The sequence below is a fragment of the Mesoplodon densirostris genome, chromosome 2 (genome assembly GCF_025265405.1).
Source record: "Mesoplodon densirostris isolate mMesDen1 chromosome 2, mMesDen1 primary haplotype, whole genome shotgun sequence".
Taxonomy (NCBI): Eukaryota; Metazoa; Chordata; class Mammalia; order Artiodactyla; family Ziphiidae; genus Mesoplodon; species Mesoplodon densirostris.
The window spans coordinates 136,081,932-136,098,212 of record NC_082662.1 but is presented as its reverse complement, the minus strand read 5'-3'; the positions used below and the strand labels follow the sequence as shown (position 1 = coordinate 136,098,212).

The 16,281-nt window shown below is 41.4% G+C and overlaps 1 protein-coding gene across 2 annotated transcripts in view; it reads left to right on the top strand.

Annotated features, from left to right (window-relative positions):
- KCNH1 (potassium voltage-gated channel subfamily H member 1) overlaps positions 1-16,281 on the top strand; it is a 420,384-nt gene that overhangs the window by 24,077 nt on the left and 380,026 nt on the right. For both annotated transcript variants that reach the window (XM_060088399.1, XM_060088398.1), the window contains exons 2-3: positions 5,832-5,955; positions 9,694-9,800. In XM_060088399.1, the coding sequence (XP_059944382.1) occupies positions 5,832-5,955; positions 9,694-9,800 (231 nt within the window). The remainder of the gene's footprint in view (positions 1-5,831; positions 5,956-9,693; positions 9,801-16,281) is intronic.

The following is a 16,281-nucleotide window of genomic DNA, read 5'->3' as shown; positions in this document are numbered from 1 at the left end:
TTAATTTTCTTTCAGATTTTTCATCATTAGTGTATAGGAATGCAAGTGATTTCTATGCATTAATTTTGTATCCTGCTACTTGATGAAATTCATTGATTAGCTCTAGTAGTTTTCTGGTAGCGTCTTTAGGATTCTCTATGTATAGCATCATGTCATCTGCAAGCAGTGACAGCTTTACTTCTTTTTTTCCGATTTGGATTCCTTTTATTTCTTTTTCTTCTCTGATTGCTGTGGCTAAAACTTCCAAAACTATGTTGATTAATAGTGGTGAGAGTGGGCAACCTTGTCTTGTTCCTGATCTTAGTGGAAATGCTTTCAGTTTTTCACCATTGAGAATTATGTTGGCTGTGGGTTTGTCATATATGGCCTCTATTATATTGAGGTAAGTTCCCTCTGTGGCTACTTTCTGCAGGGTTTTTATCATAAATGGGTGTTGAATTTTGTCGAAAGCTTTTTCTGCATCTATTGAGATGATCACATGGTTTTTCTCCTTCAATTTGTTAATATGGTGTATCACATTGATTAATTTGCATATATTGAAGAATCCTTGCATTTCTGGGATAAACTCCACTTGATCATGGTGTATGATCTTTTAATGTGCTGTTGGATTCTGTTTGCTAGTATTTTGTTGAGGATATTTGCATCTATGTTCATTAGTGACATTGGCCTGTAGTTTTCTTTCTTTGTGACATCTTTGTTTTGTTTTGGTATCAGGGTGATGCTGGCCTTGTGGAATGAGTTTGGGAGTGTTCCTCCCTCTGCTATATTTTGGAAGAGTTTGAGAAGGATAGGTGATAGCTCTTCTCTAAATATTTGATAGAATTTGCCTGTGAAGCCATCTGTTCCTGGGCTTTTGTTTGCTGGAAGATTTTTTTTTTTTTTTTGCAGTACGCGGGCCTCTCACAGGGAAGTGCCTGCTGGAAGATTTTTATTCACATTCTCAATTTCAGTGCTTGTGATTGGTCTGTTCATATTTTCTATTTCTTCCTGGTTCAGTCTCAGAGGGCTGTGCTTTTCTGTGAATTTGTTCATTTCTTCCACGTTGTCCATTTTATTTTCATAGAGTTGCTTGTAGTAATCTCTCATGATCCTTTGTATTTCTGCAGTGTCAGTTGTTACTTCTCCTTTTTCATTTCTAATTCTATTGATTTGAGTCTTCTTTCTTTTTTTCTTGATGAGTCTGGCTAATGGTTTATCAACTTTGTTTATCTTCTCAAAGAACCAGCTTTTAGTTTTATTCATTTTTGCTTCATTTCTTTTTCATTTATTCCTGATCTGATCTTTATGATTTCTTTTCTTCTGCTAACTTGGGGTTTCTTTGTTCTTCTTTCTCTAATTGCTTTAAGTGTGAGGTTAGGTTGTTTATTTGAGATGTTCTTGTTTCTGGAGGTAGGATTTTATTGCTGTAAACTTCCCTTTTAGAACTGCTTTTGCTGCATCCCATAGGTTTTGGGTCGTCGTGTTTTCATTGTCATTTGTTTCTAGGTATTTTTTGATTTCCTCTTTGATTTCTTCAGTGATCTCTTGGTTATTACATAGTGTCCTGGTTAACCTCCATGTATTTGTATTTTTTCCAGATTTTTTTCCTGTAATTGATATCTAGTCTCATAGCGTTGTGGTCAGAAAAGATACTTGATACAATTTCAATTTTCTTAATTTTACCAAGGCTTGATTTGTGACCCAAGATATGATCTATCCTGGAGAATGTTCCATGATCACTTTAGAAGAAAGTGTATTCTGTTGTTTTTGGATGCAATGTCCTATAAATATCAATTAAGTCCATCTTGTTTAATGTATCATTTAAAGCTTGTGTTTCCTTATTTAGTTTCATTTTGGATGATCTTTCCATTTTGACTTGGTTGTAGAAATTGGAATTTAATAACGTGTTTACATGACAATGATGTGATATAGTATGATGTGGTTTCCCTTCCTGCACAGCTTTTGTTTTCTTTGATGTTTCTAGTTTTCTTTCCTTCCCCCCAAATTATATACATTTACTAAACCTTTTATGTTATTCCAGATTATTATTCCAGATTATCAGATTATTCCTTTATCTCTGGAACTTCTGTTCTCTGAAGCATTCTGTATTGAATGTTTTCTATTTGCTTCCTTCCCTGCTTTCTATATTTGGAGCCACTTTTTTTTCGTAGTTCCCGTGTTGCCTTCTTTCTTGTATTACTCCCTCATTTTGCTGATACACATCCTCAAGTCACTTCCTAAGAAAGACTATATGGGAAATAAATTTCCCAGATCTTATCTGAAGATCACATCTGAAGATATTGTTATTCTACCCTCAGATTTGATTGTTTAATTTAAAAAAATTTCTTCTGTCCTATTCTTATGTTGTTCTTTCTGCTGTTCTTATTAGGATGCATGCTGTTTTTCTTGATTGATCTTCTGTGTCTTATTTTTTTATGTATCTTTCTGTACTCTGTGAGACTTTATTTTCTCTTCTAACGTTTATGTTGAATTTTTTTTTTTTTGCGGGATGCGGGCCTCTCACTGTTGTGGCCTCTCCCGTTGTGGAGCACAGGCTCCGGACGCGCAGGCTCAGCAGCCATGGCTCACAGGCCCAGCCGCTCCGCGGCATGTGGGATCTTCCCGGACCGGGGCACGAACCCGTGTCCCCTGCATCGGCAGGCGGACTCTCAACCACTGCGCCACCAGGGAAGCCCTATGTTGAATTTTTAATTGTTACTCACTTTCAATTTACAGGAGCTCTTATTCACTTGTTCATTTGTTCTCCTATGGGTCTTCCCCACCCCCACCCCCACCCAGCATCTTGTTTTTGTTTTATGGATATATTGTTATTTGAATCTTTCTGAGGATACTAATTAGGTTTTTTTTTTTAAGTTCTTCTTAAGAACTTAAGAGAGAGAGTTAAACTGACTAGACTTCATATGAACTCAGGGATAATTCAGTGAATTTTGTACTTCTTTTAAGGCTTAGTTACTCAGTTCAAGAAATGTGAGTTTTTTCAGGGAGAGAAGACCAGCATGAAGGGTTAGCTTGTCTCCAGAATAAAGTCAGAACTCCCTGATATTCAAGACCCTTTGCAGTCCAGTCTGCAGGCTCACCTCCTGCTCATTCGTCTTCCTGGCTGCCCTGTGTGTACACCAGTCTGCTCTGTGTCCTGTGCTGCCTGACCTTTGCTCATGCTGGGTCCTCTGCCTGAAATTTTCTGTTTTTCCCACAGCCTCTTATGTTTACCAGAGACAGGCATCATATTTTCAGTTCTCTATCTATTTTTGTGTCATCTGTGGTAGGTACATTTTAGGCATTCAAAATGTTTAAGTGAATTTTACTCATCCTTCCAGACGAGAGCAACTTCCACTTTGACCACTCAGAGACACAGTCCTTTAAATCCCTCGAACAGAATTAAGCATTTCATGCCCTGTTTCGTTAGTTGTATGCAGGCCTATTTGTTCTGGTAAGTTCCCGAATCACATGGACCATACCTTGTCAAGCTGGTTATCCTAGGGTTTTGCATTGTGCTTGGTATCCAATGGGAATTTGAAGTATTTGTGCATATATGTGGAGAGACAGAGGGAAGGACTGGCTGTGTATTTTTACTAAAGGCATATTTATAAGATTAGCAGGTTTGCAGATTCACTTCATGATGGTGCTGTTTTCTGTTCCTTTTCAGTATATCAAAGCATTCCCAAGAGTACATTAAGAGTAACTTACTGTATTACTCATCACAGTAGATATGTACACAGATGTGTATCTTCAGCAAAGAGAAAGAAATTGAACAAATAAGAAGTGATAGGCACTCTCTAAATTTAGCCAGGGATTAGAACTTTGAAGCTGTGCGTATTCATAAAATAAACCCCTCTAGTTGAAGCCCCTGCTCAGACTGACAGTAAGCGTAGCTTCCATTGCTAATAAATAAGTAAGTAAGCTCTTCTTTCATTTTAATTCTGCTACTTCTGACCGTGGAACCCATATTGTTGTTTTATCTGATGCTGAATCTCTGGCCCTATGAGGCTCAGGTTGCCTGCAAGTGCCGTAGCCCATGGGGTCAGCAGTGCCCACATCATCACACCCAGGGGTTCTCAGTGAGGAGTCTTACTTCCAGTACACAGCTGAACTCTGACGACTTGGAGTAAAAGGAAATTTTGAGTAGGAAATGAAGGAGCCACAGCACCCACCTTAGATTGGGGAGCCAGGCGTAGGGTCCCAGGTGGCCCTGAAGGCATCTGCAGGCTAGGTGAGGGATGCAGCCATGCTCTCCCAGCAGGAAGGGGTGGATGAGCACCCCACCACCTGGTGACCATCTGCTAGTTCCCTCTCGTGTCCACTGTCAGAGGCTCAGGTGCGTGGGGGTCCGTCTGGCTGAGGTAAGGTCTTTCTTGGTGGGGTGGGGAGCCACTGCTACAGGCCCTTTAGCTGTCAGCTTTCCTGGTGGCAGAAACCGCCAAGCAGAGACATCACCTTTCACCAAGATTGCTCACACTGGAAGGGGCTGCAGCAGATTGTGAGGGCACAGTGAAGTAGGGACTGTCCTTTTGGACCACCAGAAAGGAACAGGTATCCAGGTACGCTGTGTAGCTGGAGCACTGCAGAGAGTCTTCTCAGAGCTGGTGGCAGCTAAGCTGCCCACTCAAATCTAAGAGCTTTCGAATGTTTGCAAGTGTTAATAAACAAACCAAATGTCAGAAAAAAGAGTAGATTATGGTATTTAGCTATTCCTCCTGCCTCTCCTTCCTCTATTCCTTCCCACGTAGATAGGAAAGGATGGCTACCCATATTGTGCATAAACTGTAAATGCTGTACTAGAACAAAATTAACCTCCCAATTAAATGAGGACATTACATGTCACCATTACTCGACTCCACATAGTGTACATATATAAACAAAACCCCCTCCAGTTTACAACAAAAGAAGGGTCTGTATGTGTGTTCTTTCATTCCTTTTTTTGGTCGGGGGGAGGTGTGGAAGGGGTGATTATTCTGTGGAGAGGAGAGAGCCAAGCCAAAATAATGATTATATTTAAGTTCTGGATGTTATTTGCTTAAGGTCTTGACAGGAAAAGAGGGACACTTGATTTCCTGAGCACAAAAGGTATCGAAGACTTTTGATCTTTAAAAATGTGGAAAGTGGTGAGAACACGCTAAACAGCCCAACATATCTGGCTTACTTAATCCCCGCATCACAAGTGAATGGTGGGCCGGTGCTCCATGAAAGAGCTCTGAAATGTGCTTTCTGTGGCTCCATGATTTCAAAATCAGTAAGAAAGTTTTTGGCATTGCCAACATCTTGATCAGGTTCTATGGAGACCTAGCATTAGGAAGGTCTAAGTCACTTCTTTATGGAGAGGAAGTCTCTCTGGTGTGTGTATTCCAGGAGGCAACCTGCTGTCCCCTTGCCTTTCTAAGAAGGCCTTCTCCTCCAAGGATCAGCAAATGTTAATCAGGGTGAATAAGGCCAGTTTGTAGCTTCTGCCCAAAAGACTGACAGGGCCAAGGTGCTGGATGGAGCCCAGAAGGAATTACTTTTGGATTTTCTCTGGCTCCACATTACCAGCATAATGTCACAGAGATGAAAAATTAGGACTTGAGTCTGTCTTATGGAAATCACTGGATTTCTGCCGAAAACGTTTGTTGGTTAAGCATGCTTCCTTTGGAGTACAGAAACCTCAGCATTTGCATTCCAAATATTCAGTTCTAAAGCTCTGTTCTTCTGTATTCCTCAGAGGGCCACTTTGGAGGGAAACAAAAATACCTGGATTGGTTACTATTTATGTCCTCATTGAATCTCAACTAATGTCTTGCCTCATATGCCCTTTTCTTTTCTCCTTCCCTTTCTTCTTCTATTTTTTTTTTTAACAGATACTAATTTTGTGTTGGGGAATGCCCAGATAGTGGACTGGCCTATCGTGTACAGCAATGATGGATTTTGCAAGCTGTCTGGCTATCACAGGGCGGAAGTGATGCAAAAAAGCAGTACCTGCAGGTATTTATGTTTGGGGTTCTGTTCAACACTCTATCCTGGTATCTTTTTGGAAAAAGAAAATGGCTTACTCAGCTTGGGAATTTCCTTTCATGCCGCGTTCATTCAGGAATATTTATGGCACTATCATCTCTAGTTCACACACTGTACTGGGAAAATCAAAGAAGATCTAAAACATAGTCCCTACAACTAAAGAATGTACAGTCAGTGAGATGGGAGAAAACCTAGAAAAACTCAGGAAAGTCATTTTATCAATAAAATGTGAACTCAAAATTTTATGAGGTTTTAGATGGAAATTATGTGAAAGAAGATTAAATGACATCAAATGAAAATGAAATGGATGATTTTAGATGATTAAATTAATTTTAAAAGATGTATGGCCGTTTTTTAAGAATAAACAGCATGTTGGAGACAAGGGCCTTGTTCATAGGGCTTTTCATCAGAAAATGAGAAGAGAACCATGTCTTGCTGCCTTGCTGCTGTCACATCTCTCTCTGCTCAGTGACTCAAAGGCAGAAGCAAAGGCTGCTGTGCAGCTTGTGCACTTGACAGGGTTCCTAACCAAGCAGCGCCCTTGGGCCGTGGCACTAGAAAAGCTCTTTTAGAGCATCATCAAGGCGTCGTGTGGAGCGTGTGACCTGGACCCTGTGCTGCCCCAACAAGGTCTTGGCTCCACAGCCTTCGGTGCCTCTCACTCCTCGCCTTCCTCAGAGTCTTCTGTCTTCCGTGGTGTTCGCATGCAGTGGAATCATTTTCCTAAACCTGCTACACCCAAAAGTGAACTCATCTCCAAAGGGTGCAAAAACCCATCTGACCCAGTCATAGTCTTTGGTTCTCAGAAGTTGCATTTTCTTGGTATTAAATCAGCCAAGTAACTCATTTGGTGAAAAGTATTAAATGTTTTGAAAATATTATCATTTTCTTAAATTTTAGGTTTTTGGGACTGGGAAATGGAAAATTTAAGATTCCCTCAAAGGAGAGGGGTGGGATAGGGAGGGTGGGAGGGAGACGCAAGAGGGAGGAGATATGGGGATATATGTATATGTAGAGCTGATTCACTTTGTTATAAAGCAGAAACTAACACACCATTGTTATACTCTAATAAAGCTCTTAAAAAAAAGATTCCCTCAAAGGTTTAAAAATTATGACTCAAGTATTACAATAGAATTCTCTTATATTCTTGGTGTGCTGTTATCCTCTTAAGTATCTGTGTATCTGCATCTATGTCTCCACCTGTACGTGTACGTACACAATCAGAACACACTGGGAGAGTGAGCTTCGCTTTTTCGTGTGACTTGAGCAACCTTTCCTTACCTGTCTTCTTATTGGCTATAATCAGACACTTTAAGAAAATCAGATAAGAGAACTGGATAATTTAGCCAACTTTCTTTTACGCACAACTCTAAGAAACTTATTTAATTCCCTGAAGGTGTCCCTTCCTTAGAAGGAAAGTAAACATGCCTTTGTGTTAGCCACATCCCTAATTGCTCAGGAGCCTTTTGGCTTATTTCTTGCATTGCAGGTGTCTGAAATCTAATGTCCAGACAAAGGAAATGTACACCTACTACTAAACTACAACTTGAAAAAGTACATAAGAGTAAGGAAAGCTGGGCATAATTATGGCACTTCATTTATTTGAAGACTCCACTTTGCAGGGATTGGTTTTACCTTGTGAAGGAAATTGCCAGCCTATACACCATCACATAAGTTGAGGTCACTTATCTAGCAAATCCATTCAGAAAGGGAAAGTGGGAGGAAGCTAAAAAGGCCTTAGAGCAAAACTGGCTAAGTAAAATGGTTATAGAGCTTAAGTTTTTACCTCCTAGGAGAAAGAAGTCTTCTTGTTCTCAGGCACGGCTAATTTAGTCTTGATCTATCCTTCTTTTTAAAGGTAATTCACCAAGCTCAATGATCTGTTTTCCTGGTTTATAGATGAAGAACACAGCCCCAAAGCAGAGTACTACATGAGATGGGCACACAGGGAACCACAGATAATAGCATGTCTCAGTGGGCTGGGAAGGGACGTGATAACAAAGAGACACAGAATTCGTAAAGTCAATAGGTAGGGCACTTTTCTCGCAGGGTGCTGGAAAGTGGAAGCTCACAATAAGCCCATGGCTGTTCCAGTATCAAGCTGAGCATGGCGCTTGACTTGGTGGTTCAGGAATTGTGCTTGATAACTTCTGAGGTTCTTGTTAGTTCTGAAATTCTGTGATTCTATGATTCAGGTCATCAAGAAAAAGCTAAATTGCACAGTTAGGTATGTGCAGTTTTAGAAGATGGGTTGTGGATTGTTTGGGAACCCACGCCGCTGCATCTGTATGTTACATAAGCCTTGAGGGCTGAGCATGGCTGTCCTTCCTTGTTGGTGTCGTCTGAAGGCCTGGGGTGGGCAGGGGACATGCTTGGGGGGTCCATGGGCAGACTTTGTTGGAGGACTGGCTTTTCCAGCCCCATTGAGGGATGGTTTCTCTCCTCTCACGTTTTGTTAGTGTCGCTCAGCCTAGTTGTTGGGAATGTTATCCCATTCCTAGAGGGAAAAACCTTGGTCTTCAGACCATATTCAGTGTGCGGACCCAAGAATATGGACAGTCCTGGCAGTTTTCCTGCCTCTGCTGAGAACCAGTATTAGTAGGCAGAAGCTTCTACTATCCAGAGGTTTTCTCTAATTTTTTTTCAGGCTGCTTATTTACCCTGTTAGTTTACTTTTCTCCAAATTGTGAGGAGTGTGGAGAAGTATTAGAAAGAATTTATAGAATTTTATCATCTTGATTTATTCAACCCAGAGCTCTTTTTTCTTTTTCAGTGGTGGGGTAGGAAAAAGAGCTGCACAGACAGTGGCTGAATCTTCTGTTTGCTGAATCTTCTTTTCTTTCCTTAGCTACAGTATGTCTTGATGTTTAGAGCATCAAATTGCACCCTTTTTCTTGTTTGGTGACTTTCTGTGGTTTTTTTCCTATTCTTTTGTTTAATTTGTTAGGAATTAGAAGAGGAAAAATCTGTGGTCCAGATTTATTCTGCCATCCTTCTCAGGACATCTCTCAGAGTTGTGTCTCTAAAATGCAGATCTCATTACGTAACTCTTTTGCCTGAAACCCTCCAGTGGCCCTCCCTGCATTGCTTTCAGGATAAAGTTTAAATGACTTCACCTGACCTGTAATGCCATGATCTCCTCCATGATCTGACCCCTGCTTACCTCTCCATATTACCTGTTGCTAATTTTCCCCTTACTGTCTACATTCCAGACATACGGAACTGAACCGTATTCAGGTTCCAGAATTAACCTTCCTCTCACCTCTGTGCCTTGGCACATGCTTATCTTTTGCCTAGAATGTTCCTTTCCCTCCTTTTCTCAGCAGATTTCCACCTGCTCTTTAGATCTCTTTTGTTCTTGCCTCTGGGAAGCCTTTTCTGACCACCCAGACAGTACTCTGTGCCTATTCTTAGTGTTGTAATTCCTCATGTGTTGGTCATACTGTTCTCTAATCTACTGTTTTCTGATCTACTGTTTTCTAGTGTGTCTCATTAGACTGTCAGTTTTGGGGGGACAGGGACGGAGTCTTGATTCCAGCTCAATCAGTAAATCGTTTTTGATTGAACAAATGTTTTCTGTGTGTGTGTGTGTGTGTGTGTGTTCCACAGTGCATAGCACAGTGCTGGGTGTAGAGCAGGTATTTAACAGATGCTTGTAGAATAATAAATACTTGTTCATCTAACTTGGGCTGTTTGGTTGCTTTGCAGTTTTATGTACGGGGAGCTGACTGATAAAGACACCATTGAAAAGGTGCGGCAAACATTTGAGAACTATGAGATGAATTCCTTTGAAATTTTGATGTACAAGAAGAACAGTGAGTATTCAGACCATTCTGAACCATAACTTGATATGCTTGGAAGAGTAAAATATCTCCTCTTTCTCTGTTGCTGTCTTAGGTTTTCTTTTCTCCCATCAGCTAAATGTTGTTCCTTGAAGCCAGTGTGTATGTTGGGGTAAATGGTATGGATTGATGAGTTACAGTTCTTCACAGGAGCATTTGTACTTGTCACTAACCAATTAAGACTTCTTGATCTCTTTTCTGCCCAGAGTTAGTGTTTTTCCTATTGGTTTCCTTATGTTGAGTTGTTGGCCTAAGGCACTTGTAGACTTTAAGGCTTCTTAGGTGGGAAGGGAGGAGGTGGGTTAGAATCTCTGTCCAGTTCACATTTGTATCTATCTCCCTATAGCACTTAGCACAGCGGGTAACACCAGTAGATGCCCAAATAAGAGTTTCTAAATAAAATTTTGTCTCCCTGGTGACCCCAGTTTTCTGTCAGAGACAGTATTAATCAAATTAATACTGTAATCACTGTTAGTCAAAATGTATTGTTAATTTGTATTTGTTTTGTGTATAATAACTTTCACAAGTATATTAATGAAGAATCTAGGTCAATAGCTATACACAAGTATAGAACTTGCTTTCTCTTAGCAGTTTCCTGTTGAATGGAGATTAATTGTATTGGAAGTATGGAAAGTGGCCTGTATGGATACATACCCGTAGCAGGGCTGCAGAGGTGTTGAAGGGTGCTTTGTTTTTTAAATTTAATTTAATTTTTATTTATTTTTTTATTTTTGGCTGTGTTGGGTCTTCGTTGCTGTGCGCGGGCTTTTCTCTAGTTGCATCGAGTGGGGGCTACTCTTTGTTGCAGTGCAAGGGCTTCTCTGGCTTCTTCTGTTGCAGAGCATGGGCTCTCGGCACGCAGGCTTCAGTAGTTGTGGCACGCGGGCTTCAGTAGTTGTGGCTCGTGGGCTCTAGAGCACAGGCTCAGTAGTTGTGGCGTATGGGCTTAGTTGCCCCACGGCATGTGGGATCTTCCCGGACCAGGGCTCGAACCCATGTCCCCTGCATTGGCAGGCAGATTCTTATCTACTGCGCCACCAGGGAAGCCCAAGTGCTTGGTTTTTAAAAACACTATTTGGTCGTAAGGAATCCTGTTCTTTATATGTGGGATTGAACTAAGTAGGTCATTGGTTCACTAGAATATTTCCAGAGTGGCCCAGGTAGCGCGTTAGGATAAGTGTTTATTTTGGTGGCGTTCAGGATGATATGTTTTGCTCTAGAAAGCAGTGAGCACATGTGGCTTTTATCTGGAAGGAGCTGGGACTTTTTTTTCAGTCTGGAGTGTTGGTGCAGGCAACCGAGAGGACTCTTTGCTTGCTGGCCAGTGCAGACTCTGAGCTGAGAGATTAGCTTTGGGCATCAGCAACTCTGAGAGGGTTGGTCCTGCGCTTTCGTACTAGAGTTGCTGCCTTGCTCCATTTCACCTCCTCAGCCAGTAGGTCTAGTTCCTACCTCGAGACCTACCCTAGTTCCTACCCTGAGACATTTTGCCAAATAGGCCTGAGAGGAATGAGGTGAAAGACTTGTGACTGGCTCTGTGCCAGCCCTTCCTCTATGGGGGACACAACTCAAAGCAACAGCTGTCCCCAGGAGCATGCCAGCAGTGCCTTCGCATGGGAGGAGGGGTCTGCCCGTGTGCCCAGAGCTAAGGGAGTGAGTTAAAGGTTTCCCACACTGGTAGCTTTGTGTCCTGAACAGTGTGGATTTCCCCACGTCACAGACTGCTAATCAGGTAGGCGTATCACAAAGATAATGCCTTGCATTTATATTTTGCTTCAGAGTTTTCAAGCTTCATTAGACTATGCATTTAACTTGCTCAAAGTCAACTACACATGTTGGGCATAAAAGGGAGAGAGAGGGAAACATAATTAAAACTGAATTAGTGATTCCACTTGCTATTCTCTTCAGTGGGCATGTACCCCAGAGTGAGTATGAGATGGCAGGGGGGAATCTGCTGTTCCCTCAGCTGCCTCGGGGGCTGAAGGCCTCGTATTGTGAGTATCTCATCGCACTGAGGGTGATTCTGGTATTTCCGGTTCTGTACATTAGGTAGACATGGCCTAGGCATGGAAGCCAGTCAGTTCAACTGATGTTTTTACCAAAGAATCGGCATCTCTTCCCTCCCTGGAGGTTGTGAGGGACCTATTGAGAGAGACGCATGCCAGTCTCCAGAGTGGCATGTCAGCCTGGGCATGGACTCTACTTCATGAGTGATGCGAAGGCATTCTCAAGAGCAACTGTGGTCATATGCAACTTCTTCCTTACCCTTTGATTTTAGAAAATACACTCTGTGGAAGGTATGACGCCACTCTATTTAAAAATGTTGAGAGAGCCCTGTGAAGTAGTCATGGCTGACGTTACTTATCTCCATTGTATAACAAGGTAAATTCCTCACCCGAGGTCATGCAGAGCCAGGACCTGGTTTCCAGTGCTTGCTCCATGGCTGTTCTTTCCAGACTGGGTTGGTTTTAGTTGGGGCACAAGGCAGGGCCACCACATATGGTGGTGCAGGCTATACCCTGCATGGGGGCAACCAGAAACCAGTTTGATTGCTAGGCCCTCAGTGCAACCTGGCCTAGAATTGCATCTGTGCTGAGGGAGGAACTTCTCTTTCTAATTTACACAAGGATGTCCAGTGGGCTGGCAGGGGTTTCGTCCAAGGCTAAGCCTGTACATAAAACATTGAGCAGAAATGGATGCAGATAGTGTTGGTTTCTTCCTAGGAACCTGTTCACTGTCCCCAACTCCTCCAAATCCACCCTCACCTGAGGAATTTAGAAACTTTAAATTATTTTTTAAGCCTGGGTATTTTACAGTTGCACCAAATTCTATGTTTTTGTTAATGGCTTTTTATTGACCAACTACAGGCATACCTCAGAGATATTGTAGGTTCGGTTCCACAAATTTTTTGGTTTTCCAGTGCATATAAAAGTTGTTATAGTGGTATACTGTAAACATAACTGTCTATTAAGTGTGCAGTAGCATTATGTCTATAAAAAACCAATGTGTATGCCTTAATTAAAATCAATTAATTGTTTGCTAAAAAATGCTAACCATCATATGAGCCTTCAGTGAGTTGTAATCTTTTTGCTGTAGAGGGTTTGAAATATTGTGAGAATTACCAAAATGTGACACAGAGACATGAAGTGAACAAATGCTGTTGGAAAAATGGCGCCAATAGACTTGCTCAATGCAGGGTTGCTACAGACCTTCAACCTGTTAAAAAAAAATGTGGTGTCTGTGAAGCACAATAAAGCGAGGTCTGACTATACTCTGTCAGACATTAGGCTTGCTCCTAGGAATGCGGTTACGAAAAGACAGACCCAGCTTCTGCTCCCACAGCGTTTGCAGGGGTCGAGGATCACAGTATAGAGCTCTAAGTGTTTTGATGGTGACAGCACATGGTGGGGTGTCCCTTCACCCTAACTTAGGAGGTCAGGGAAGGAAGTCTTCCTAGCAGGCAGGAAATTCATGCAGAGACTGAAGGATAGTGGGGAGTTAGGCAGAGAGAAGGGCAAAGAGTATCCCAGGATGATGAAAGGCACGCGGAGAGGGCAATAGGGGAGAGCAGCACTGACATTTGAAGAGACGCAAAGCAGGGCTCCTCAGACTTTGATGGGATATATAACATCACCTGCAAATCAAAAAAAGTGTATACTTGTATTCAGTAGGTCTGCAGAAGGGCCCAAGATTCTGCTCCAGGTGATGCTAATGCTGCTGGTCCAAGAATCCCACTCTGAGTAGCAAGGACAGAAAGCAGCTGCAGTGAAGGCTGACTTCCATGCCTACAGGGTGCGTCTATACCCGGCTGGATCCCCTGCACCCAGCACAGTGCTTGACCCAGAAGGTGTTCCACCTGAACTCCTGGAGTAATTAAATCAATCTGTAAATGCATGGGTCACCAGTGTAGCTGGAGAGGTTGAGAAGGGCCGATCACGCAGCCACGTTAAAGAGTTTAGAATTTGTCTTAAGAGCAGAGGTGGTGGGGACAGAGGGTGGCGTGAGAGGCGTTGAGTGGTTTTAAGCAGGGTTAAGTGTGTAATAAGAAGATTTTCATTTCAGAAAGTTGACTCCATTAGAGAGTGGAGATGGAATGCATCGTAGGAGATCAGAGGTGGGAGACCTGTTAGGAATCACCACGGTGGCAAGATGATTGTGGCCTGCTGGGGGAGCGGTGGGGAAGAGGCAGCTGAGAAGGAGAGGTGTGAAATGGGAGGAAATGGGGAAATGGGAGGAGGCTGAGCCTAGGGACTTGCCAGTGGAGCCCACTGACTGGCAGGTGTCTAGAACACAGCCCAGCCCAGAGGAGGCGCTCGGCACATGTTTGCTGAGTGACTTTGAAAGGAACTTGACAGTTACAAAGAAACAGATGAGTGACCCAAGAGTATGTGATTCAGAGTGAGGGCTTCGGAGCCAAGGAGCAAGCCTTGTGGGGCTGAACTGACCAGCTGGCCCGGGAGGAGCAGACTGAACAGAGATGGATGGGAAGAGAGAGAGGAGGAGGCAGGTTTGCTTCTACTTTCACAATTTGTAGTTCAATAGATTGAAACTTTCAGCATTTTAAAGCAGTATGGAGTCCCGTGGGGGAAATGTCACCCCATTTGAGATTTTAAAATGTGAAATGTCATCATTTAAAGGAAGGTTTTTTCTTTTTTCTCTGATTTTTTAAATTAATGCATTTTTACTATGGAGAACACGTATGAAGGCTTAAAGAAGAAAATCAATCACCCTAAAGACTCAAAGACTTGGAGAAATACTACCATCCTATTAACATTTTGGTGTTTTGTCTTGCACATGTTACATATTTGAGACTTTGACATGTATGCAATTTGAAATTGTACATTTATTTAATTTTTTATCATAAAAATATCCTTATCATTAAAATTCCCCATAAATATAATTTAGAAGGAATTTTATAAGCACTTCCTTTATTGTTGGATATTTATGAGGCTTTAAATTTTCTTTAAATTTTGATTAAATATAATGTTGAGGTGAAGATCTTCATGCAAAGATATTAGTCGACATTCTGAAATATTTCCTAGAAGTTGAAAATTACTGTGTTAAAGAATGTGAACCAAGGTTCCTGAGACATTTTGCCAAATTGTGTTCCAGAATTGAACGCATTTCCAAGTTCACTTGCAGACTGTGAGTGTCTGACTCATTGAATTGCTCTAGCACCCAACAGATTGCCTATAATTACATTTTTTTGTTTAATGAGTATTTTTAATGCTAGTGAGAGTGAAGTATTTTTCCTATTTAATATCCATTTAAAATTACTTTTTTATGTTAATTGTTCAGATTCTTTGCCCATATGTTCTATTTAATTCTTGTGATTTTCTTATTGATTTTCTTTATAAACTCTTAATAAATTGCTTTGATTCTCCCCCCTCCCATTCTTTAGTATTTACAAGGATAACTTTGTAGAAAGGATCCGCTAGTGATAGGCATTCATGTTTATTTTACCTTTTGGGGAGTTGGAAGTAATTAGCAGAAGGCTTCATGGTGTGTTTTGGAATGAATGTGTGTAATACTATTACCTATCTTGGAGACTGGCTTATTTGAAAGGTTTCTTTCTATCTATTGGCCAGTCTGACCAGTAAACCTGGACATTTTGGAATTGCTATATATTTTGTATTTTGACTTAACTCATTCTCAGTATGCTGGATAATTTTCTTATATCAATGACAGTCATCATTCATGAACTCATTCAGCAAATATTTAGGTGGCCACTTTTGGGCTGGCCAATTAGTTTTTCTATTTTTCGAACAAGAAAGTTAAGAAGTATCAGCCCTGAGTGAAATCAGTCCACCCTCTGGATAACAACCCCCAGCATTTGACTGACTCCACAATTCATGGTGTGGCTGGGGGCCCTGGTTTGGGAGCTGTGGATCAGCTTTTCCAGCAGAGAAGCCCAGGGAAAGGCAGCTTAGAGCAAGAGAAGCTGCCGGCTAAGTCCTTATTGATTACCTACTGCAGGCCTGTGGGTTTGAGCCAAAGAGATCCACATATAAGAAACCGACTCTGCCTTTGAGGAGGTGACAATCTGTTGTGAAGACAAATCTAATAGGAAACAGTCATCTTTTGCCTATTTTACCAACAGATTGTGTTTTACTTATTCAGTACTAGAAGCTGCTTACATGTGAGGGGTATTGATCCTAAATCACACACATATTGAAAACAATTTTGCCTATTAAAATTTTTTCTCTTTAATTAAAGACTTTTTAAATACCATATAGAAGTAAAAAATGTTTCTCAGTCTTTTCCTTTATGGTTCTGACCTTTATATAATACTTAGGAAGCTCTTCTCCTTACCTAAATAATAAAAATATTCTTCCATTTTTCCTTCTGTTACTTTTAGAGCACTATTTATTATCATCCAGCTCTTTCTTTCCAATTTGAAATGCTCTTTTTAAATATGCTAAGTTCTCACACATTTCATGGGTTTGTGTCTCTC